General features: G+C 40.6%; 1 protein-coding gene across 1 annotated transcript; it reads right to left on the bottom strand.

Annotated features, from left to right (window-relative positions):
* Window positions 1-2,894: 2,894 nt before the first annotated feature.
* On the bottom strand, window positions 2,895-24,225 carry rsu1 (Ras suppressor protein 1). The gene is made up of 9 exons (XM_077736098.1): window positions 24,060-24,225; window positions 23,820-23,936; window positions 21,698-21,748; window positions 21,228-21,348; window positions 14,202-14,320; window positions 12,812-12,894; window positions 10,073-10,187; window positions 8,251-8,383; window positions 2,895-5,426 (listed from the first exon to the last, which is right to left on the bottom strand). Exons 2-9 carry the CDS (start codon window positions 23,926-23,928, stop codon window positions 5,324-5,326), a joined length of 834 nt encoding a protein of 277 aa, XP_077592224.1. The 5' UTR covers window positions 23,929-23,936; window positions 24,060-24,225; the 3' UTR covers window positions 2,895-5,323.
* Window positions 24,226-24,664: the final 439 nt, after the last annotated feature.

Genomic DNA, 24,664 nt, shown 5'->3' with positions numbered 1-24,664 from the left:
TGTATGTCAGGGCTCAATTACAAGTAAATATTGCAGCTACAGAAATCCCTTAACACACGAGTGTGTGCCAAGGGATTTCTGTAGCTGCAATATTTGATAAATATACACTTTTTGATCATTGTACTTGTGTACTTTTATTGTCGTACAGGCGCAAAAACATGGACAGTACCTCGTGATACGAGTGCCCCGACATACAAGCAATTCGAGATACAAGATTTCGAGCAAATATTTATCTTGAGACACAAGACAAATTTTGTTATACGAGCATACAGCTGACGTGAGAGGCTGCTCATAAGAACATCATGGGCACTGTCTTTCTGGTCGCAACTCCTTTGTAATGTCTCTATGAGCACTCGCTGTAGCGTTTTATTCTTTTCAGTGTTTTTTTTTCCCGCAAGTCAGTGCGAATGTTGGAGCCATCGCTAATACGAGAGGAGTATTATATCCTACTTCTCGTTGGCAAGTGGTCCTGCGTAATCCTATTGTGAGGACATTTGTGTGCATCATTTTGGGAATATTTTGAATGGAAGACAAAAGCAAACAACACTCGATAGGTTCCTTATAGCAGCAGCTGAAAGTCAGGGTGGAGGCAGGGGCAAATAGAGCCAACCTGGGAGAAGAAAGGTGTGAAAATGCAAAATAAAATTAGAATTAAGTTTAGTGTATGGTTAGATAAAATTTATTTTTGAGCTAGTCTTTATCGTAACCCAAGTTCATTTAAATTAGTTTGTTATGTTTTGCCGTGCAAAAAGTTTCTCCCCTCCCTCCCTCCCCCCCTCTCTCTCTCTTTCTGTAGCCCTCTCGACAGACCCTCACTCTCTCCCCTCCGTGAAACCCGTCTAATTTTTGTGCTTACTTTTTTCCCCGCTAGTCAGCGCGAATGGCGTATATCCTACTTTTCGTTTGCAAGTGGCCGTTATTGTGAGGACATTTGTGTGCATCAATTTTGGGAATATTTTGAAGGGAATACAAAATCAAACAACTCTTGATATTGACTGAAAGTCAGTATGGAGGCGGGGCAAATAGAGCCAACCCGGGAGAGGGAAGGTATCAAAACGTCAAACCCTTATAAATAAGTTTATTGTTAGGGAAGATTAAATTTATCTTTGAGTGTCTCCATCGTAATCCAAGTTCATTTAAATATGTTTGTTGTTACGAGCATGTTGCCGTGTATAGAGAATGAAGGTAGACGTCCGATGAACTTTCATTCTCTCTCTAACTTGCAATACAGCAAGGTGTTGAAATATCAAAATTATCAATAAGAGCACTCATTTAACACATTTAAAACGGCTGCCATTGACGGCGGTAGACGTCCGATTCAAGTAAACTGCTGGGTTATATATCCACTTGATGGAGCTCTAATAACAGAAATAGCATCTGCACCTCAGTCAACAGGAATCGGACGTGTACCGCTGTCAATATCAACTTATTGATAGTGTTTAATTTGGGATAATAGTATAAAAGAGGCAAGTTTGTCTATACCAGGGTTGGGCAAACATTTTGACTTGTGGGACAGAATGGATACTAAAATTAGACAGCAATTGAACACGCAAAGTAATTTATCAAACCAGGGGATTGAAATATAAGAAAAAGAACAAAATTGAAGGTGAAATTGTATTTTCAAATTCACTTTCAACATTAAGAACATTATTCAACGAAAGAAAGCAGTCTTTAAATTGAGATTGATGAGCGGTATTGCAGGGTAAAGGGGCATGAATGAGGGCATTGATTTTTACTATAATTTGGACATGGTCGGCGGGCCGGATTAAAAAGCCTAACGGGCCAAAGTTTGAAAAACAGGCCAATACGAGTGAATCCGGGGGCGAGGCGAGCAAATCCGGGGGCGGGCGAATCCGGTGATGAATAGCAATGTACACACACGCCAACAGATATTTTGATATTAATGCTCTTACATTGTCAATGTAATTACAAACTAACTTTCTCTCTCATGATTCTAATTTTGAGAGCGAGAGATTACCTGGTTGATCGCTTTCAACAGTAAACTCTCTGCCGGGAGCGAGCGAGCGAATCTGGCGATGAATAGCTATGTACACACACGCCAATAAATATTTTGATATTAATGCTCTTACATTGTCAATGCTTGGTTGCTTGCTTAAAGTAAACTCTCTCTCTCTCTCTCTCTCTCTCTCTCTCTCTCTCTCTCTCTCTCTCTCTCTCTCTCTCTCTCTCTCTCTCTCTCTCTATCTCTCTCTCTCTCTCTCTCTCTCTCATAATTTGACAGTGGGCGAACCCGGCGATCAAACATCCGATCGAGGGCCCGTCCACTCGACAAGACGTCCGGTCGAAGGCCCGCCCGGAGACCAAACGTCGTTCGACGAAACGTCTTTCGATGAAACGTCCAGTACCAGTGACCAGTATGAGTATGAGTTACTATGCCGAATTTAATACACCTACTTGCAATCACACCTGACATCTTGTTACACTAACGAGTTGCATTTCACAAGGAGGGGAAAAATCTTTAATTGGTTCCATATTTTGGCCTAATTTTGAGATTTTCACTTGGGTCGTACTCACTTGTTGACAGCATTTTACATATTCATTGCTGTTTTGAGATATTTTGAATATACAATACATTTGTTATTATCCAACCTTAATTTCTTCAGAATTATCCCTTGAACAGATTAAAAAATGCAGAATTGCGAGTGGTGTTCACTTTTGTGAGTGTACTCGGGGCTACCCTTTAACGGGCCTTGACAAATGTCTTCATTTGTTAGTGCTTATCTTACATTTGTTGAACACAACCATAACACTCCACAAACATCAAACGGAAAATGAAGAAATACTAGATACGATTTTTAGATTAGAACTTTATTTCATCCCGTATTCGGGAAATTTCCTTGGAGGTGTTTAAGACATTGAGGGGTTGGATTGGATTGGATTGGATAACTTTATTCATCCCGTATTCGGGAAATTACATTGTGGCAGGTAGCAAGAGGGTGATTAGACAGAATAAACAGCATCAATCATTAAAATCATCAAATCATTAAAACATAAAAGCCGCAAAACACAAAACGAACAAGAGTGGACAAAGCTACCGTGGCCGCCGGCTGCCGCTTAAACAGCGCCATTTGGTTGCGGTAACTGAATCGGACTCAAAAAGACATTGTAGAGTTGGACAAAAACTGGAACCCCACAGAACAGCAAAGCAAAAAGCACAAAGTACAAAGCAAATCAAAGTAAATGGAATCATCAAATCATTAAAACATAAAAGCCGCAAAACACAAAACGAACAAGAGTGGACAAAGCTACCGTGGCCGCCGGCTGCTGCTTAAACAGCGCCAATTTGGTTGCGGTAGCTGAATCGGACTCAAAAACGACCTTGTAAATTGGGCAAAAACTGGAACCACACACAGGAAGTCTTCCACGAGATGGGGAACTGCTGCAGACTGTGACCAAGGTGGAGAATACGCTCTTGCAAGCTTATTTGCACAGTTACTCAGTAGTCTGAAGCTGAAGAAAACAGCAGCAGGGCAGAAAATCTCGACTCCGTCGCTGTTAGGGGCCTACAACTCTTCCATCCCATCCCACGATGGAATGGTTGGTCAGAAGCGTTGCCTCTTCTCCCAGCACTTATATCCAGCTCCAGACCTCCGGCGGTACCGAGGTGTTGCTCCTTCTGCTGCGTATTGTGACAGATAGTTCCATGTGTGTGACAGCGTAGGCATGGCTGGCTGGTCCCCCGAACAAAAAAGAAGTGGCCGAAAAATGCCAGGCTAACAGAACAAGGAAAGTTGTAAAAACATTAAAGTAAAAAGTATAAAGTACAAAGTAAAGTAAAAAAGAATGCTTTAGGAAATATTAAAATGTCATTTAAAAAAAGATAGAAGAGCTGTAAAACATGAAAAACATAAGAGTCTGACACCCTTGGTGCAGAGCTACTGCCACAGGCTTCCGCTTGAACGGCGCCATATCGCTTCTACTGTAGAAAATATCTTAATTCTTTCGATGGTTCATATTACTCCAATAGTGTTTACTTTCGAACTAGAATTACAACAAAAACAAATCAAAGTGGAATTTTGTTTTACAGTGTTCCCTCGCTTATCGCGGTTAATGGGAACCGGGACCTCCGGCAATAAGTGCATTTCCGCGAAGTAGGGGTGCCCCTTCAAAAATGCTTAAAGAAACGTGTAACACGTGCACAAAAGCACCACCAAGCAAAAACATCATAGTAGTCCGGATGGACGATCGTCTGCAGTTTTTTTGCACGTAAGAAACATCGTTATTGGGAGTTGTGAACATTGTTTTGTTGGGCGGTGAAGATGCGCCTGGAAACAGCCATGACGTCATCAATGCTATTCCTGAACTCTCACCATGTTATTGACCATTTCTTTGGCCTTTTTTGATGCAATTACTAATTCTTATTGAATATTTTGTTTCCACCTCTTCTAAGATGATGTAATTTATAATTTTAACTTAATATCTTCATATTTTTTATATATTTTTTTCCTGAAAAAAATGTGCGAAGCTCTGAGTCCGCGATAGCTGAAGCGCGAAGTAGCGAGGGAACACTGTATTTAAAAATCAAGGCTACTCACGTCCGGACAGTCAGAGCACGTTTAACAAGGTTCAGACGGCAGCCCCGTGTACCTAGCTTTTTCTCCGTACACCGATTTCCTTTCATATCCCCCAAAAGGTAATCCATTGACAGCATTCACAAAGATGATTTTATTCCTCAAACTTTTTTAATTTAATAACTTACCAGCAGTGGTACATGGGAAATGTTTATTTGGAAAAGCATGACATATTTGTTCATATTTCAAAAATTTCAATTCATCATGCTTGAAAGTAGTATAGGAAAACTCAGCCTGTTGCGGTGAAACCATGTAACTTCAGCATTTGTCCACACTTGTTTATTCCTTTTCAAATGTCTCCATTGATCGAATACATTTCCAATGCATATCATTGCCTTATTTCTGAATTTGTTACGACTCATTTGAGATCCGTACATATTTTTTGGGGCTGTGCTGACCAACGACTTTAATTCAGGCTTCGTATAAGTAGACAAAGATTAATGAGTTCTAGCAACCTGGATCCAGACGCCGAATAAACCTTTTACATGGCTGATTGGTGATGAGCTTTACATCTGCTGTAACCAGAATCACAACAAAAGGTTTTCCGTGCTTGCAATTTCCAAATAAGAAATTTTAGGTACTATTACTTTTTTAGAACTGGGATATTTGCAAAAATTAAAAACAAGTTTCAGTCATGTCTATATATATCGAGCCTATCATATGCATAATTGACTTATAATTCTTACATATGGCTCCTTTAATTAATACAATATAAACATTAATGTATTATTTTATCTGTTTTTGGTTGCCAGTGGTTTTCGGCTGATCTTCTTGCTCTTGTCGTTGCTCTTCTTAGGAGGTTCTGGGTTCGCCTGCATGTGTCTGCCGTAGAGGCTGAAGAGAAAAAAACAAAGCGACAAAATACATGTGTTAGCATTATTAGTTTTACATTATTATATACTGTTGTGGTCAAAAGTTCACATAAACTTGAAGGACATAATGTCATGGCTCTCTTGAGTTTCTGGTTATTTCTACAACTCTGATTTTTCTCTCAAAGTGATTGGAACAGATACTTCTTCATCACAAAAAACATTCATGAAGCTTCGTTCTTTTATGACTTTATTATGGGTTGACAGAAAAAGTGATCAAATCTGCTGGGGCCAAAATATACATACAGCAACACTAATTAGCAATTTTGGTGAATTAGAAAGTGATGTCAATGAAATTAGCTTCATCTGTTTTGTCACTGCCACGATCAGGAAGAAAATGCAAGCTATTACTTGCTGCTGAGAGAAAATTGGTCAGGTGAAGATTCAACCGAGAATCACCAAATAGCAGATCTGCCAAGAATTAGAAGCTGCTGGAACACAGTCAACCATGTTTTGCATAATCATGGACTGAGAGGCTGCCATGCAAGAAGGAAGCCCTTGCACCAAAAGGCACCTTAAGGCTCGATTGAAATTTGCTGCTGACCATATGGACAAAAATTAGACCTTCTGGAGGAAGGTTCTGTTGAAACAAAAATCGAGCTGTTTGGCCACAATGCCCAGCAATATGTTTGGAGGAGAAAGGGTTAGGCCTTTAACCCCAAGTCCACAATGCCTACCGTCAAGCGCGGTGTTGGTAGTATTGTGTTGTGGGGCTGTTTTGCTACCATTGGAACTGGTGCTTTACAGAGAGTAAATGGGGTAATGAAGGAGGATTACCTTCAAATACTTCAAGATAAACAAAAGTCATCAGCCTGACAATTGGGACTTGGGCGCAATTGGGTGTTCCAACAGGACAATGACCCCAAACACATCAAAAGTGGAAATGGAATTGCTAAATCAGGCTAGAATAAGGTTTCCGAATGGCCTTCCCAAAGTCCTGACTTAAACCCCATTGAGAATTTGTTGACAATGCTCAAGAAACAAGTCCATGTCAAAAAGCCATCAAATTTAACTGAATGTCACCAATTCTGTCAAGAGGAATGGTCAAAGATTCAACCAGAAGCTTTCCAGAAGCTTGTGGATGGCTACCAAAAGCGCCTAATTGAAGTGAAAATGGCCAAGGAACATGTTACCGAATATTAGTCCTGTTGGATGTATATTTTAGACCCAGCAGATGTGATCATTTTTTTCTGTTCACCCATAATACAGTCGTAAAAGAACCAAACTTCATGAATGTTTTTTTGTGACAAAGTATTTGTACCCATCACCAATGTTCCCTTTAATTTTTCGTTGCTCTGGGCAGAAAGACAACCTCCTTGAGCGCACCGAGCTAATAAATATATAAATATAAATATATATATATAAATATATATATATATATATATAAATATATATATATATATATATATATATATATATATATATATATATATATATATATATATATATATATATATATATATATATATATATATATATATATATATATATATATATATATATATATATATATATATATATATATATATATATATATATATATATATATATATATATATATATATATATATATATATATATATATATATATATATATATATATATATATATATATATATATATATATATATATATATATATATATATATATATATATATATATATATATATATATATATATATATATATATATATATATATATATATATATATATATATATATATATATATATATATATATATATATATATATATATATATATATATATATATATATATATATATATATATATATATATATATATATATATATATATATATATATATATATATATATATATATATATATATATATATATATATATATATATATATATATATATATATATATATATATATATATATATATATATATATATATATATATATATATATATATATATATATATATATATATATATATATATATATATATATATATATATATATATATATATATATATATATATATATATATATATATATATATATATATATATATATATATATATATATATATATATAAGCTTTGCTGTATGTTTTGGAGAGAACTTTCTTTTGCTTTTGATTTGATTTATTTCATTAGGGACAGCACATATTCTACGTGCCTTGCGATCGGCTGGCCACCGATGCAGGGTGTCCCCCGACTCATGCTCAAAATTCAACTGGGATAGGCTCCAGCAACCCCTGCATTCCTTGTGAGGATAAAGCCGTTAAAAAAATTAATGGAAAATGTTAAAAATGTTTGTGTCATGTTTGTCCACCTATAGAAACCATGTTAAAACTAAAATATATTTTCCTCACCCTTTTTTCTATTTTCAACATTCAAAAGAAAATGCTTCAGAGAGCCATAGCAGAGGGCTAAAGAGTCGCGTGCTGGTGACCCAAGGCCCAGGCATACATCAAAGGCATGTAAAATACGACAAATTAGGCCCAAACCCTTAAGAGTTAAACAAAAAGCCATAGAAATCCCAACGCTGTTGACCTTCAATTTTAGGTAAGCAACGTTGTTGATTTCATCTATGTTGTTGTCAACACATTACAGCATATGTTGCAACGCTACAGATGTAAGTAACCGTCAAAGTTGTTCTTTACCAATTTTCTCAAATATGTTTTTCTTAATCAATAAAAATTTATAATATAACATGCAGATGGCATCAAAAAATTGTCATTTTTCATTTTAACGTTGTCTAAGAAATAGTTGTTTGAGATATGCAAGTGTGTAAGTGCGATAGTGTGGTTGTACATACTATTTGTAGGTCTCTGAGCGAACATATTCAAAAACATGTGAGACTCCTAGTTGGAACTGGTCAGAAATGGGAGTGACCCAGGGATTGTTCTCAGCCTTGAAGACCTGCTTTGGACCAGTCAGATCAAGATTACCTAAGGATTAATAAGAAAACATTTAAATTTATTATTTTCATATATTTTTTAAAAACTGGTTGAAAAAATGCATCACTGGGACTGTGCCTGAAAACATTGTAATATTCTGAGGAAAAAGTTGTAATATGAAATTGAGATGAAAATTAGATTAAAATGGTTTTCTTATGAGAGAAAATGTGTAATATTAGGAGACGCACATTAAGAGCTGCCAAGTACTCTGGAATTTCAGGAGTTTACCCAGAAATGCAGTGCAGGACTCCAGACAAACTCCCAAAACACCAGAAATCCCCAAAAATGGTGACCTACATTTTTTTTAAGCAAGCAATTCAGAAAAGTATGACATTTCCAATTTAAATGCCTCAAAATTTACACTTGCTACGGCTTCCGCCAACTTGATTCAACTGCACTGTAAAACAGATGATTTCAGTAACAAGAGTGAGTTGTGAATGATCTGAGTTACAAGTTCTGACGAATGATTCGTTTTTTTGCGACCTCAGCGCATGTCCATTTTGCGTGAATCGCCTTCACTCCGAATAAACTCTGGAAATGGGAAAAGGATATTCCTGAAATGGGGTTGATTGTCATCTCTAAAAATTCTTTTGTTCCCCTTTTTAAAATGGAAGACTGCAGGTGTGGTGCAATTATAGAGGAATACTACTCCTCAGCCTCTATTCAGAGGTACTAGAAAGGAGGGTCCACCAGGAAGTTGAGAGATGAGAAAGAATTTTGCAATTACCCTGAACTTTATTGCTTAAAGTCAGCCAGCTAATTGGTCGATCATAGTACAGTGGTGCCTCGACATACGAGTGCCCCGACATAGATGCATTTTGAGATACGAGTTAAATTTGGAGCAGATATTTATCTTGAGATACGAGACAAATTTTGATATACGAGCAGACAGCGGAGGCGAAAGGCTGCTCATAAGAACATCACCCTCCCTGCAACTCCCTTGTGTAATGTCTCTGTGGTCGCAATAGCCTCGTGTAATGTCTTCACGAGCACTGTGTTGCATTTTTTCAGTGTTTTTTTTCCCGCTAGTCAGTGCGAAAGGTGTTTATACTACTTCTCGTTGGCAATTGGTCACACCATGACAGCGTGTTCCATGGAGCAAGCGTTTTTGACCTGGATTACGTCTATGCCCAGTGTGCCTATTGTGACATTTGTGTGCATCATTTTGGGAATATTTTGAAGGGAATACAAAATCAAACAACGCTCGATATTGACAAAATAGAGGCAACCCGGGAAATGAAAGGGATCAAAATGTCAAAACTAAATTAGAATTAAATTTAGTTAGGATAGATTAAATTTATAAGTGTGTCTGTATCGTAATCCAAGTTCATTTAAATTTGTTTATGTTGTTATGAAAAAACGCAACTTAATGAGAAGCACCCCCACTCTCTGTCCGTCTCTCTTTTCCCCCCTGCGAAATCCGTATAATTTTAGTACTATTAAACACATTTTAGTCATATTAAACCACTAGCTATTTGTTACATTGTTAATAGTGAATTCGAACAAATAAAAATGTTTTTCCAATCCAATATCCTGTTTTGGGTGTTTTTTCAGAGTTGGAACGAATTAATTTGTATTTAGTTAATATGGGAAATATTCGTTAGTTGCGAAAAAAATCGACATACGAGCCGTCTCGGAAGGCATTAAGCTCAGCACATTACACAATTGATCATACATTACCAAGTTCTGGAGGTAGTACAGTCAGTCTATTCCCCTGAATGTGAAGCTCCTTGAGTTGCAGCAACTCCCCAATATCCTTTGGTAGAGAGATTAGATCGTTGTCTCGTAGGCTCAACTAGATTGTATGGGATGGGGTGAGGGGGAGGGCGGTAGAGTAAAAATTAGCATAGAATGATTGTGTACTGGATGGTTGTTCTTCATTCATGCTATTTCAGTTCATGCGTACATGACTTGAAGCATGTTGAGAGAGGAGTCTGATGACGCCAAGTTGTAGCACAAGGCCCCTGACCACGGCCACATGAATTCCAGCGTCTGTTAACGTCTCCTATCAGGGTCATTGCCTATTGCATCGGCTCCAGATACCCAGACCAGAGATGTCAATATGCGTCATACGGTCTACCACTCTACACTGTTTAAATCATCCCACCGCCATTCCACCTACCTAATTTTTCCTAGCCAATTACTCCGAATTACTACCATATGGACATTATTACCAGCTGCTCTGCTGGGTGTATTTAAAGGACCAGTCTTCTACCATTAAGTGTCTCTTTGTCTTTTTTCCTGTTCCTGTATCTGCTGAGCAAGCCATTGGGGAATTGCGACAAGCGGGCCTTATTGACCATCTTCTTTGTAAGTGGAAATCCAATTAGGTGTTTTTCCTCTTTCTGTCTGCCTGCCTTTATGGATGTCTAATGGCAAACCTGACAAATGTTTTTGGCTGCTGAATAAATATAAATAAAGCATCGCTGTTTGTCTCCTTAGTTCAACATACCACCTCCGACTCCCATCCTTAATCCGTCAGGCAAACAACTTACGTGTGTTACAGGTTAATAATGGTTAATTTCATGCATTTATACAATGGAAACATCCCTCCCTGTGCTTTCAAAAAAGGATGCTCCAAATTAGGCTTTCAGCATGGGTTTACGGTCAAGCAGTTACATTGTTCTGCAGCAAGGCTGGTCGCGGCTTTGATTCCTGACTGAATAGACCAGGGGTGGGCAATTAATTCCACAAAAGCCGCAGTCGGTGCAGGTTTTTGTTCCAACCCAGAAGAGGAAACCTTTCCACTAATCTGGTATTTTAGATATTGGAATGTAGTCAGGTGCTTCTTGTTTTAGCAGAATTCCAGAATTCCGGGGATAGACAAGGAAAGATCCAGCCAGTAAATTCTAGGCTGAAGCTCGCAACTTAGTCACTCGTATCCTCTCGAAAACATCACAAGAGGTTTTCAAGGTATAGAACAGTGGTTTTCAAAGTGGGCGGTACCGCCCCTCGGGGGGTGGTGTGAACTTTCAGGGGGGCGCTGACGAATAAACAGGCGAATGGGGGGCGTTGAAATAGTGAAGGGGGCGATGGAGCAATTACAGTAAAATGTGACGTTGGTGTTTGTAGAAAGATCGGAAAAATTGATTGTCTGTAATAAAAAGTCGACAAAAAACAAGCTTTATTGAAACAAGAAACGTTGTCTGCTCGAGCGCTCACGAGCAGCGCGCATATACCGTATATCACTAATTGTCGCGAGTTTATCGTCGATGCAGGCGACTGGGGAAACCACCACCATCCAGTCAGCCGATGTTGACAGTCTGATTGCAATGCACCAAGCCCACCCATCTCATTAGGCAGGACAGTTGTTAATGGTTACTCGTTCAGTTTTACAATTTATTTCAAGTTCAGTTCAAGGTGTTGTAATTGAAGAATAAATGATAACCATTTTTGTTTATTAAAATGGTTTTTTTTAGTCTTCAAACTGTTTGTGATTGAAGAATCAACCAATTCTTGTGACATTTAGCAATATAGTCGTTCTAGCGTTCGTTGGAAAGGGGTAAAGAGGGGGGCGTTGGCATTTTGGCCCGGCGGTGAAGGGGGCGGTGGCCAAAAAAGTTTGAAAATCACTGGTATAGAACATATACAATGAACAAGGCGGCCAGTGCGACAGGAAAGCATGGTAAACGCCACGCTAAAGGTCGAGACTAGCGTCCGCTGGTGAAGGCATTGTAAGGGAGGTTTCCATGGTGTATGTTGGTAACTTGGTTGGTTAGAATTGTATGTAATGTAATGCAAGCTCTAGAGCAGTGATTTTCAAACTTTTTTGGCCACCGCCCCCTTCACCGCCGGGCCAAAATGCCAACGCCCCCCTCTTTACCCCTTTCCAACGAACGCCTCAGATATTATTCGCTAATTTCATTTCTTTTAATAGACCAATGCGCAGTTCACCTCGAATCATAAAAATTGATAGCTGATGCATTAAGCCGGTCGCTGTGCGCATACGTCTGTGGTTAAGCGTTGCCGGCGCGCTATTGTGTGCTCCTCTGCGGCTGACTGGATGGTGGTGGTTTCCCCAGTCGCCTGCATCGACGATAAACTCGCGACAATTAGTGATATACGGTATATGCGCGCTGCTCGTGAGCGTTCGAGCAGACAACGTTTCTTGTTTCAATAAAGCTTGTTTTTTGTCGACTTTTTATTACAGACAATCAATTTTTCCGGTCTTTCTACAAACACCAATGTCACATTTTACTGTAATTGCTCCATCGCCCCCTTCACTATTTCAACGCCCGCCATTCGCCTGTTTATTCGTCAGCGCCCCCTGAAAGTTCACACCACCCCCCGAGGGGCGGTACCGCCCACTTTGAAAACCACTGCTCTAGAGCATATCTGTAGTATTTAATGAGTGTGTAAAACCGGTGATAGTGGGATTTTAAGTGCCACTATCCAGTGTAGCCAACAGCATCAACTTACTATTTGTAGTTTAGTCATCTTCCCAATGTCACCTGGCAGGAATTCAAAATCATTATCGCTCAGATATAGAGCACGAAGAGTTGCTGCAAAAAAGCATAATTGCGTAAATGTCATCAAGTGGAAGTACAGCGGTACCTCTCTTTACAAATGCTTTTACATATACATAGTCAGTTTATGAAGTTTTAATGTTTATGTAATTTTTGTAATCCTTTTTTCCCAATACACAAATAGTTCCTGTTCACTTAAAACAAATAAAAAAACTACAATTAAACGAGAAAACAATGTGTCCCAACATAGCTACAACTTTAAATGATTACTTTATAGACTCAGTTAAAAAACTGACACCTAACATCCCTCAAATAGAATATCATCCACCAACACCACTAAACACCAATGAACCCATTCTTAATCTTAACATAGTTTTGCGGTCACAAGTTAAGAAAGTGGCATCTGACTTCAACACCGCCAAAGCAAAAGACCCCGAAGTTCCTATCCAAAATCAAGAAGAAAATTGTTTTTTGGGTTCATGATAGTAGACTTATATGAAAACAGAGAACTATGGGGAATCTTTCGAAGGATTTCAGAGTTCGCTCAACCGGTCTACATGTTGGCGTTGGACTATGTCCCCCGGGGAATTGGATTTGATTGAATTGGATAACTTTATATCATCCCGTATTCGGGAAATTACATTGAGGCAGAAGTAAGAGGGTGATTAGACAGAACAGCAAAGCAAAAGCACAAAGTACAAAGCAAATCAAAGTAAATGGAATCATCAAATCATTAAGACATAAAAGCGGCAAAAACACCAAACGAATCTTGTGGGGGGTTCGGTGCCTTTATGGCCGGTGTCAGAGTCTGGTCCGCGTCGGATTTTTTTTCAGTGGGGGTTGGACTCCGCCTATGTCACTAATTCTGTTCAGCACTTTTGTGGACAGAATTTTTTTTGATAAGGCACAGCACATTAATTAACGTGAAGTCGCTCCGGGGGTTGCATATGGAAACATTTCACCGTAAGCTCCGCCACAGTGTCCAGCCATCTTAGCTGTCCAAAGGGGCTGTTCGGACAAGGGTGATGTCGTCGCCTTAAAATTGAAAAAAAAATCTTCACAGAATCTCTGATGCTCGCGATTTTTATTCTTGGTGTCTTGTTGATTGACAGTCCTCTGTCTTCCGCGATTTTCTTAGTGGTAAGCGGAAACAAAGAAGTGGCTTCCGTTGCAACTTTAAGCGTGGATTTTGACATTATGAACTTCTTTTTGAACATTTCAGAAAAGATTTCTGCGATGTAGTGAAGCCGCCAAGTGAAAAGGGATTACAATAATAGTTTATGCAGTAATAGACTAAACACAATACAAAATACTTGTACGTGTTTGCATGTGTATTTACTCACTGAGATAGAAGAAGTTTCCAGGTAAGGAATTCTGGCTCAGGTTATTGTAGGTTAGGTCCAAAACTTCAAGGGATGGCAAGGAACCAAAGCCTCTGGGTAAGTTGTATAGGCGGTTCATTCTGTGCACAAATTTAGCCATCGTCATCATAGGCGCCGTTCAAAGCGGCTGCTTGTTGCAATAGCTCCCTAAACCCTCACTCGTATTCTGTTTTCACAGCCTTTTTACAGATTTTTTATCCTTTATTTTTGTTTTATTGTCTCTTAAGACTTGACTTGTTACTTTACTTTATATATCATATTCGATACTTTAATGTTTTAAAACTTTACTTTCAAGAATCTACTCCAAGACTCAAGCTGTGCGAGAGGCAGTCTTTGATCTATTAGTTTAGTTCAGGGGTGGCCAACCAGTCAGAGACCAAGAGCCACATTTTTTACTGTGTTACCGCAAAGAGACTTCTGTCATAAAATCAGAGCCTATTTTTGCGCAACATTCGCTCCTTGTGAGTTGTCATTTATTATGAATGGCTTTTAACTAGCGCGCCCACCACGTGGGTGTACACCTCGCTCTCCTATTGGCTGCTCCCGGCTGAGCACTCTCGCCTTGGTCTGCCTCGCAGGGGGTGTGGCTTTTTCAGCCGACGCCCGATCTTTGGGATACTTTTTGTGTGCGCGACGCCGTTCATTGTCGCTTCTGGTTCACGGGAGCTCTCCCACTCTGTTAAAAACGTTTACTCAAATGACCTTGCTCCTACTGGTAAACTTTGAGGTATTTTTATCCCAAGCACATGCGCATTGGACGAAAATACCGTATTGAACTCAAGCAAAGCGCACACGCAAATAAAAATAAAACACAAATACAAACTTTGATATGGACGTAAGAGCCGCATGAAACCGGGCAAAGAGCCGCGGGTTGGCCACCCCTGGTTTAGTTCATCTCTTCAAATTCAAATTTTTTACAATACTTTTTTGACCCACTCAAGCATTCCTACGCAGCTTTACACAAATGATCAACTGTTAGCGCTACACAACAACGGGATTCCCCTGGACCTCCCCGCATAGTTAAGGAGGAAGAGAAGAGGATGCAGAGCTGGACGAAAATGTCAGGAAAAAAAGCGACGCTTCATGGTGATTGTAAGATCTCTCCCCAATAAGATGGAAGCGCTAACGGCGCTGACCAAACAACAAGGACAATATCGGAGCATCTGCATTATGTGCTTCACGGAGACCTGGCTGGATGGGCAAATACCAGACTCTCTCATCTCCTTGGATGGCGTTCAGCTGGTCAGGGCGGACAGAGATGCTGAGGAGAGCGGTAGGAAGAAAGGTGGGGGACTAGCTGTTTTTATTAATAGCAGATGGTGCAGTCCTGGGCATATTACTGTGAAGGAGCAACTTTGCACTTCATTGTAATAACTGCGAATATACCTCCTTCGACCGATGTGGCAGTGGCTCGCGAGCTGCTCCACACTACTGTGTCCCGGCTACAGACGTCACACCCCCAGTCTCTCCTTAGCTCTAGTGATTTTAACCATTCCCCATTGACTTTGACTCTCCCCATATTCACTCAGTATGTGAAGTGCCATACCAGGGAACAAAAAACTCTGCACCTGCTGTATGCCAACACAAAGAGATGTGGACACTAGGTCCAGGAATGCTGTCATGTATTGAGTCCCCCTTCCCCCACTGGGCCGCTCAGACCACAACCTGGTCCATCTGATCCCCACCTACATCCCTACGGTGAGGAAAATAAAACCTACCACAAGGATCATACAAAGATGGACCGAGGAGACCAGCCTGGTACTCAGGGACTGTTTCGAGACCACTGACTGGAAGGTGCTGTGCAATTCACATGGGGAAGAGCTTGACCCACTGCATCAGAGATTACATTAACTTCTGTGTTGAGAACATTGTACCCTCCAAGAAGGTCCGTTGTTACTCCAACAATAAGCCGTGGGTCACCAGGGATGTAAGGGCCACCCTGAACAAGAAGAAGAGGGCTTTTAGGTCTGGGGAGAAGTAGAGTCTTAAAACAGTCCAGAAGGAGCTGAAGAGAGAAATCAGTAGGGGAAAGACCAGCTACAGGAGGAGGCTAGAGAAGCAACTCCAAAGAGGCAACACCAAAGAGGCCTGGAGGAGCTTGAGGACCATCTCGGGCCATGGAGGCAACAGTGGGAGAGGCCCGGAGTCCGGGGAGTGGGCCAATGAACTGAATCAGTTCTTTAACAGATTCAGCCATGCCCCGCTCCCCTGACCTCCCAGACTAGAAGCAACCCTCCCCCTCATTCTCCTCCTCTTCCTCCCCCTCTTCCACCGGTCTCTGCATCACTGTCGATCAGGTGACAAAACAACTAAAGAAGATCGAGGCAAGGAAGGCTACCGGCCAGACGGCCTCAGCTCCAGACTACTGAGAGAGTGTGCGGATCAGCTTGGCAAAGTGATTCTGCATATTTTCAACCTCAGCCTCAGTCTGCAGAAGTTCCCCACCTTGTGGAAAACTTCCTGCGTGGTCCCAGTTCCAAAGAGTGCGAACCCCAGGGAGCCAAACCCATTCAGGCCGGTAGCATTAACCTCTCACCTGATCAAGACATTGGAGAGGATCATCCTCAACCACCTCAGCCCCCTGATGAATGCAGAGCTGGACCCTCTGCAGTTCGCCTATCGTCCAAGCATTGGTGTGGAAGATGCTACCACCTACCTGATGCACAGGTCTCTTTCACACCTGGAGAACACGGGAAACACGGTGAGAATTATCTTTTTTGACCTCTCCAGTGCGTTCAACACCATTCAGCCGGTCCTACTGAGAGGGAAACTGGAAGAGGCTGGAGTAAGGAACCACCTAGCCGCATGGATCATCGACTTCCTCACCGACAGACCACAATATGTGAGACTCCGGGACTGTACGTCTGATGTGGTAACTTGCAGCACGGGGGCCCCACAAGGCACAGTGCTTTCCCCACTCCTCTTCTCACTCTACACTTCAGACTTCAAACATGATAAAGATACCTGCCAGCTCCGGAAGTTCTCTGATGACACCGCTATTGTTGGACAAGTGACTGACGGGAACGACCTGGAGTACAGGGGAGTCATCACAGCCTTTGTTGATTGGTGTAGGCAAAACCACCTCTACATCAACACCAGTAAGACAAAGGAAATGGTCATCGACCTTCGGAGGACACCTCAACAGACCACTCAGGTGAACATCCAGGGTAAAAACATTGAAATTGTGGAGAATTTGAAGTACCCGGGTGTTCACCTCAACAACAAACTAGACTGGTCCACAAACATGGATGCCCTGTACAAAAGGGGCCAGAGCCGCCTCTACCTATTGAGGAGTCTACGGTCCTTTGGAGTGTGCAAGTCACTGCTGAGGACTTTCTACGACACTGTGGTGGCATCTACAGTGTTAAATGCAGTGGTCTGTTGGGGATGCGGGAGCACGGAGAGGGACAGGAACAGCCTGAACAAGGTGATCAGGAGTGCCAGCTCTGTTCTGGGCTGTCCTTTGGACTCTGTGGAGGAAGTGGGAGAGCGGAGGATGCTGACCAGGATGATGTCCATCATGGATAGCACCTCCCACCCCCTGCACGAGTCGGTGGAGTCACTTTGAAGCTCTTTTAGCAATAGACTTCTGCACCCTCATTGCAGGAAGGAGCGCTCCCACAGATGCTTCCTCCCATCAGCAGTCAGGCTCTTTAACCAAAAAATGGCTGTGGGTTAGAACCTACCGAACTCTTATGCATGTGTGTATGTGTGTGTGTGTGTATGTGTGTGTATGTGTGCGTATGTGTGTGTATGTGTGTCTGTAAGTGTGTATGTAAGTGTGTATGTGTGTGTGTGTGTGTGTATGTGTGTGTGTGTATGTGTGTGTATGTGTGTGTGTGTATGTGTGTGTGTGTATGTGTGTGTGTATGTGTGCGTGTATGTGTGTGTGTGTATGTGTGTGTGTATGTGTGTGTGTGTATGTGTGTGTGTATGTGTGTATGTATGTGTGTGTATGTATGTGTGTGTATGTGTATGTATGTGTATGTATGTGTATGTATGTGTATGTATGTGTATGTATGTGTGTATGTGTGTATGTATGTGTGTATGTGTGTGTATGTGTGTATGTGTGTGTATATGTGTGTGTGTATGTGTGTGTGTGTATGTGTGTGTATGTGTGTATGTGTGTATGTGTGTGTATGTATGTGTGTGTATGTGTGTGTGTATGTGTGTGTATGTGTGTGTGTATGTGTGTGTATGTATGTGTATGTATGTGTATGTATGTGTATGTATATGCATATGTATGTATATATGTATGTATGTATATATATGTACAGTGATCCCTCGCTACTTTGTGCTTCAGCTATCGCATGCGCAGAGCTTCGCAGATTTTTTAGGGAAAAAAATAAAAATAATTAAAGATATTAAATTAAAATGATAAATTATATCATCTTACAAGGTGTGGAAACAATGTTCAATTAAAATTAGTAATTTCATCATTTTATAAATTTTAAAACACAAAAAATGCACGTATGCGCAAAGCATCATGAGGGATCACGGCAGCATCATGGGCATAAGCGCGCAAGCTGATTGCTCACTGAATGTACTCGACTCCCCATTGGCCCATTCACCACGGAAGCCCAAGCTTCTCCCGATGCTCATTCTCAGTCCACGCTTATCTCGTGCTGTACAGTACGCCTCTCGCCAAGTTAAGCGCAAAAGTTTTGTGAAGCCCTTTGTGATGCCTCCCAAACGCTCTCCATCCCTTGGTGCTTCTAGTGAGCCGAAGAAAAAGCGAAAGATGCTGACAATTACCGAAAAAGTGAGTTTATTGGACAAGTTGAGAGCAGGAAGTAGCTACGCTAGCGTAGCTCGACATTGCGGCCTGAATGAATCCACGGTGCGGTACATAAAAAAGGAGAAGAACATCCGTAAAACTGCTGCAACATCTTTCACGAAAGATGCCAAAAGGGTTGTGAACAGCCAGAATAAGGTCATGGTGCGAATGTAAATGCACTGGTTATTTGAATCCGTGATTGTAGGGCGAAGAAAATCAGCCTGGACGGAAACTTAATCCGTAGTAAGGCTAATTCTTTGTTCGACGCCATGGTGCATGCGAGTGGTGACGACGACGTCAGCGTTCTGGACGAGGAAGAAGACGTCGACGAAGGTGATCCTCTGCCCGGTGCCTCAAGCCAGACTAACCCACGACCACGTACGGCTTTCACTGCCAGCAAGGGCTGGCTTGAGAGGTTTAAGCGGCGAGTCGGACTAAGGAATGTGTCGCTGCATGGAGATGCAGCAGCAGCGAGGCGCTATGTTGAGGATGTGTTTCCGGGATTGGTAGAAGAAAATGCCTATGTCCCGGAGCAAGTCTTCAACATGGATGAAACTGGACTCTACTGGAAGAGGATGCCGTCTCAAACCTTTCTCTTCAAGGATGAACTCCAAAAGACTGGTTTCAAAGCCCACAAGGATCGAGTGACTCTGCTCGTGTGGCAATGCCGCAGGATTCATGCTGAGGCCCGGCCTGATCTACAGGTCACTGAATCCTCGCGCGTTGAAGAACAAGAACAGGGCCTTGCTGCCAGTCTACTGGATGTCCAACAAAAAAGCATGGATCACCAAGGCCCTCACACGCGACTGGTTCTTCAACTAATTTGTTCCGCAGGTAAAACTTTACCTGGCCGAAAAGGGACTGCCCTTCAAAGTGGTTCTACTCATGGACGGTGCAGGAGGACATGCAGCTAATTTGCACCATGAAGGGTTGCAGGTGGAGTTCCCCCCCCCCCCCAACACCACTTCCCTCATCCAGCCCATGGATCAGGGGGTTATCAGGGCCTTCACAGCCCTCTACACCAAGGCGACAATGGAGGGTCTCATCTCCACGCTTGAAGAGCCCGACAAGACCTTCAGCATGAAATCTTATTGGAAGGACTACAACATAGCCACGTGTCTAACCAACATTCCGAATGCCCTAAATGGCATGAAAGAACAGACACCTATCTCCAGCTGGAGGAAATTGTGACCACAGAAATTCACTGAGGACTATTGAGTGCTTCACTCCCAACGAAATTCAGCACTCAGCCGTTGATAAGGCTGTCAGGCTGGCTCGGTTGGTGCAGACCGACTGTCACTCAGACCCACTGACAAAGAGGACCTACAGGAGATGACCAAGTCGGCGAGTGAGGAGGAAGAGGAGCCTGCTGCCGACGACGAGGGTGGCCTTACTTTGCATAATTTGCAGGACCTCTTTAATACTGCCAAAGACCTCCAATGAAAGTCCAGAGAAATGGACGATAACATGGTGAGGGCAGTCGGGTTCAGCAATCGCATCGATGAGGTCATGGCTGTTTACAGGCGCATCCTCACCGACCAAAAAAAAACAACGTTCACAACTCCCCATAACAATGTTTCTTACGCGCCAAAAAACTGCGGGAGATCCATCTGGACTGCTATGATGTTTTTGAATTTCTGCTATGATTTTTTTGAATTTCTGAGTTTTCTGAATAAAAGTTTACATTTATTACATTTGCAGTGATTTTTTTTTTGTGAGCACCAACATATCACCTGCATTCTAATGTGGAAAAAACACCTGAATGAACAGCAGTGTGGTTTGTGGTGGTGGTTTTGTGCACGTGTTATACGTTTCTATAAGCGTTTTTGATGGCGCCCGCCTACTTCGCGGATATGCAGCTAATGCGGTGAGGTCCGGTCCCCATTAACTGCGATAAGCGAGGGATCACTGTATATGTATATGTGCCTATGTGCCTATGTGCCTATGTGCATATGTGCATATGTGCATATGTGCATGTGTATATGTGTATATGTGTATATGTGTATATGTGTAGCAAAAACACATCACTGTTGTGATTATTTATCCCTGTGTTTCAAGATGAAATGCAGGGTGCAACACAAGCAAGCACGAAGGAAAATACTCACACAGTGTAGAAATGCCAAAATATATTTTGTTTTAAAGGTTCATGTACATTGAATAATGATAATGCAAACTGGAATTTAAAAAAAGTTATATTGAGGATGGCATACCCAAGATTAAGGTGTTTCAACTTCTGGAGAGTGCTAATTTGAGTTGGTAGCTCTTCAATTTGGTTGTTGAACATATTAAGAACCTCCAGATTTTTTAGCTCAGCGATGTTAGCAGGAACCACTGAAAGAGAGAAAACAACGTGAACATTTAAAGTCTCGCAGACAAGTCTATTCTAAGTTTTTAAAGGAATTCAATTAAAATTACAGCATACCACAAATCTAAATACATTGATACCTTTACTTACCTTAATTGGTTCCAGAACTTGTTTTGTAACTCGGATTTTGGGTAAATCAAGCAGCATTTTATATTGAATTAGCATAATTCATTCTAAAATCTTTAATACTAGCCACTATAAACCCATTAAAAATTATAAATACACACATACATACATAAGTAAATAAAATTTAAATTTAATTTTTTTTAATTTTAATTTTTTTCTAACAAAATCTCACTTCACAAGTTATCTTACCTGTGAGCTTGTTGTGACTCAGCACCAATTGAGTTATGTTGCACAAAGTGACTAAAAAGAAAAAGGACATGATTAATATTTAAACAAATTTATAACATTTCAAACTGTTTACATAAACCATAAATCCTCCAATACATCGACATATATTTGTTGTTACTTAAGCTACGAGCACGAGGTCAACCATAAAAAAACAAATGTTTACAGCCAAGTGTGTAATTGCATCTATTATTCTTAGAAACTTGATATTGCAAATAAGAAGGTGGAATTAAATTGATTGGAATTGTTTGCTTTATTGTCATTGTACAAATTATAACGAAATGCCTTCCAGGCACAAGGAATCTTCTCCCTACAGTCATATAAATTACCTAACTTCTAACGGGGTCTCCACTCGTTACCTGTAATAATAGCATCTGTTTTAACTCTATCAGTATAAAAGACACCTGTCCACAAGCTCAGTCTCTCACACTCCAAACTCCACTATGGCCAAGACCAAAGAGCTGTCAAAGGACACCAGAAACAAAATTGTAGACATGAACCAGCTGGGAAGACTGAATCTTCAATAGGTAAAGCGCTTGGTATAAAGAAATCAATAGTGGTAGCAATTATTAGAAAACAAAAGATATAGAACACCACTGATAAACTCCCTCGATCTGGGGATCCATTTGAGCAAAAAGCCCAGAACCACACGGGGGAACCTCAGTGAACGACCTACAGAGAGCTGGGACCACAGTAACATGGGCTACTATCAGTAACACAATGCGCCACCAGGGACTAAAATGAAGCCAGTTCACATCCAGGCCCGTCTGCGGTTGGCTAGAGCAGTGTATCCCTACCTTTTCTGAGCCGTGGCACACTTTATGCATTGAAAAAAATCTCAAGGGACACCACCATCTGAAATTCTTTTACTTCAAAAGTATGTCGCCTATATTTACAATAGTCATTCTCATCAAAGTTTTATCAGCAGAAATCGCATGACAGTCTAAAATTATCCCAAAATCTAATTTTTCACACTGACCTAATGTCATCAAAATTTGGTCTGTGGATCCTGAACAACTTCCGGTTTAAGTGATGCAAAAAACAGAGTAATGTTATTAATCGCATAATTTTATGATTTTTCTCCAAATATCACTTAAATCTCCTAATATTCCGCAAAAAAAATTGTGCTCACACAGACTTCACGTCGGCAAAAGTTGATGCCCTAGAAACCAGACAACTTCCGTTTCGACTAAGAGAAAGAGCAAAAAATTACTGTTTGACAACTTGAATCAAATAATAGTATAATCTACAATTTAACGTCCATCATATTTTGATTTGAACCTTGTAATAGTTCCTTTATGATCTCCTTATATTCATATAAATTTTTCTCTCTCAATATCACATTGTATGACTTCTTGCAATTTCCCACGGCACACCAGTGTGCCGCGGCACAGTGGTTGGGAAACACTGGGCTAGAGAGCATTTGGATGATCCAGAAGAAGACTGGGAGAATGTGTTATGGTGCAATGAAGTGATTTTCAGAGGATAGGAACAAATTAATTTGTATTTATGTCATTTCTGTGGGAAACGTTGATTTGAGACGAGTAAATTGACATACGAGCTCGGACCTGGAACGTATTAAGCTCATACAAGGTATTACTATAACATTTAATTTTAGACCAGACATATTTCATTGTAGCTGAAACCGAACCACTTGTATTCAAATGTACCCCCACTTTGGGCAGAGATAATGAAGGCTTTCAAAACGGAGTCAGAAGGACAACAGTCTTGCCTTTTCTCTGGTTATTAAAGATAACTGGTCATGGAAGCTTCAATAATGTCTTGCCTATATTTTTGTTGAAACTTATCTCACAAGATCTTCCAGAATAAAAAAAGGAGCATCCCCTACAGTGTATACAATATGTATGTTTAAATTAGTTAATTTTTTATCATTTTCGTTTATATGGAACCACCGTGTTAATGCTTAAATCCGTGCTTAACCACAATTTATAAAATAACCTATCGAGAGCATTCCATTTAAGTCCAAACGTGCCCATCCCTACTTCAAGAGAGAATGCGAATGTTCCTTCTGTTACACTGACATTTGATGGATCTGTGAAGAAGAAAAAAAGTTGTGTATCCTTACACAATCCGGGTATATCCAACAAGTTTGAAATGCCTCTTTCGCACATTTCTACTTCTGAAAGGTTCTTTTCACGGCTCTCATCCACTATTTTCTTCACTGACTTCGACATATCTGATGCTGAAAAACAAAGAATTTTTTTTAAAAATCCGACTGCTCATGTACACACGCCCAAAAACGATTGGAAACAACCACGGAAGTGCAATGTATCGAAAAGCGCTATCTGGTTTTCGCAAAGCTTACCGTTGTTCGTAAACGGGAGTTAAAATATCCTAGTTCAACCCTAGCAGAGCCAACCGTGAAAAGGAAAAGCACCATACCAAAAAAGGATGTAGCGTTTGGCAATTCTACTTCAGGTTAAAAGAGTTTGGCAGTCTGTACCGGGACAGCATGTCACGCTGCCCTCTAGTGTCAAAGATGTAGAACAACGTTTTAATCAAGCCGCAAATTCTGAAGAAATATAAAAATATTTTGTATTTAATTGAATATTAATAATCGGACATAGGCTTTGTCATCATCATTGACTCGACAAAAGCCTAATTGTCATCATACCCAGCTCTGCGTATGACAAAATTGGTAAATTTCATTTTCATTATTTTATGCCTGGTCTGTAAAAACATTAAGTAGATATGTGACAATAAATTAAATTCAAACGAAATTGAGAAATTGAGAAAGTGTGATTCAATGAAGGATCTGATACCAAGATTATAACTGAGTAGTTAGCATGTTGGCCTCACTATTCTGGGGTCGTGGATTCAATCCCAGGTCGGTCAAAAAAAAACGGGAACTGGGGGCTCAAATCACTGGGTTCGCTGTTTGATGGGAGTATTCTGTCATGATCTGCCTCA

Source organism: Stigmatopora nigra, chromosome 16 (genome assembly GCF_051989575.1).
Source record: "Stigmatopora nigra isolate UIUO_SnigA chromosome 16, RoL_Snig_1.1, whole genome shotgun sequence".
Classification (NCBI taxonomy): domain Eukaryota; kingdom Metazoa; phylum Chordata; class Actinopteri; order Syngnathiformes; family Syngnathidae; genus Stigmatopora; species Stigmatopora nigra.
The sequence above is the reverse complement of the archived record's forward strand: the minus strand, read 5'-3'. Positions and strand labels throughout refer to the sequence as shown.

Coding starts and splice junctions, on each gene's coding strand:
- rsu1 (XM_077736098.1), bottom strand. CDS start 23,928: ATGTCGAAGTCAGTGAAGAAAATAGTGGATGAGAGCCGTGAAAAGAAC. Junction 21,349..21,697: donor GAGTCACAACAAGCTCACAG/GTAAGATAACTT, acceptor TCTCTCTTTCAG/TGGTTCCTGCTAACATCGCT. Junction 14,321..21,227: donor TTGAAACACCTTAATCTTGG/GTATGCCATCCT, acceptor ATTTGTGCACAG/AATGAACCGCCTATACAACT.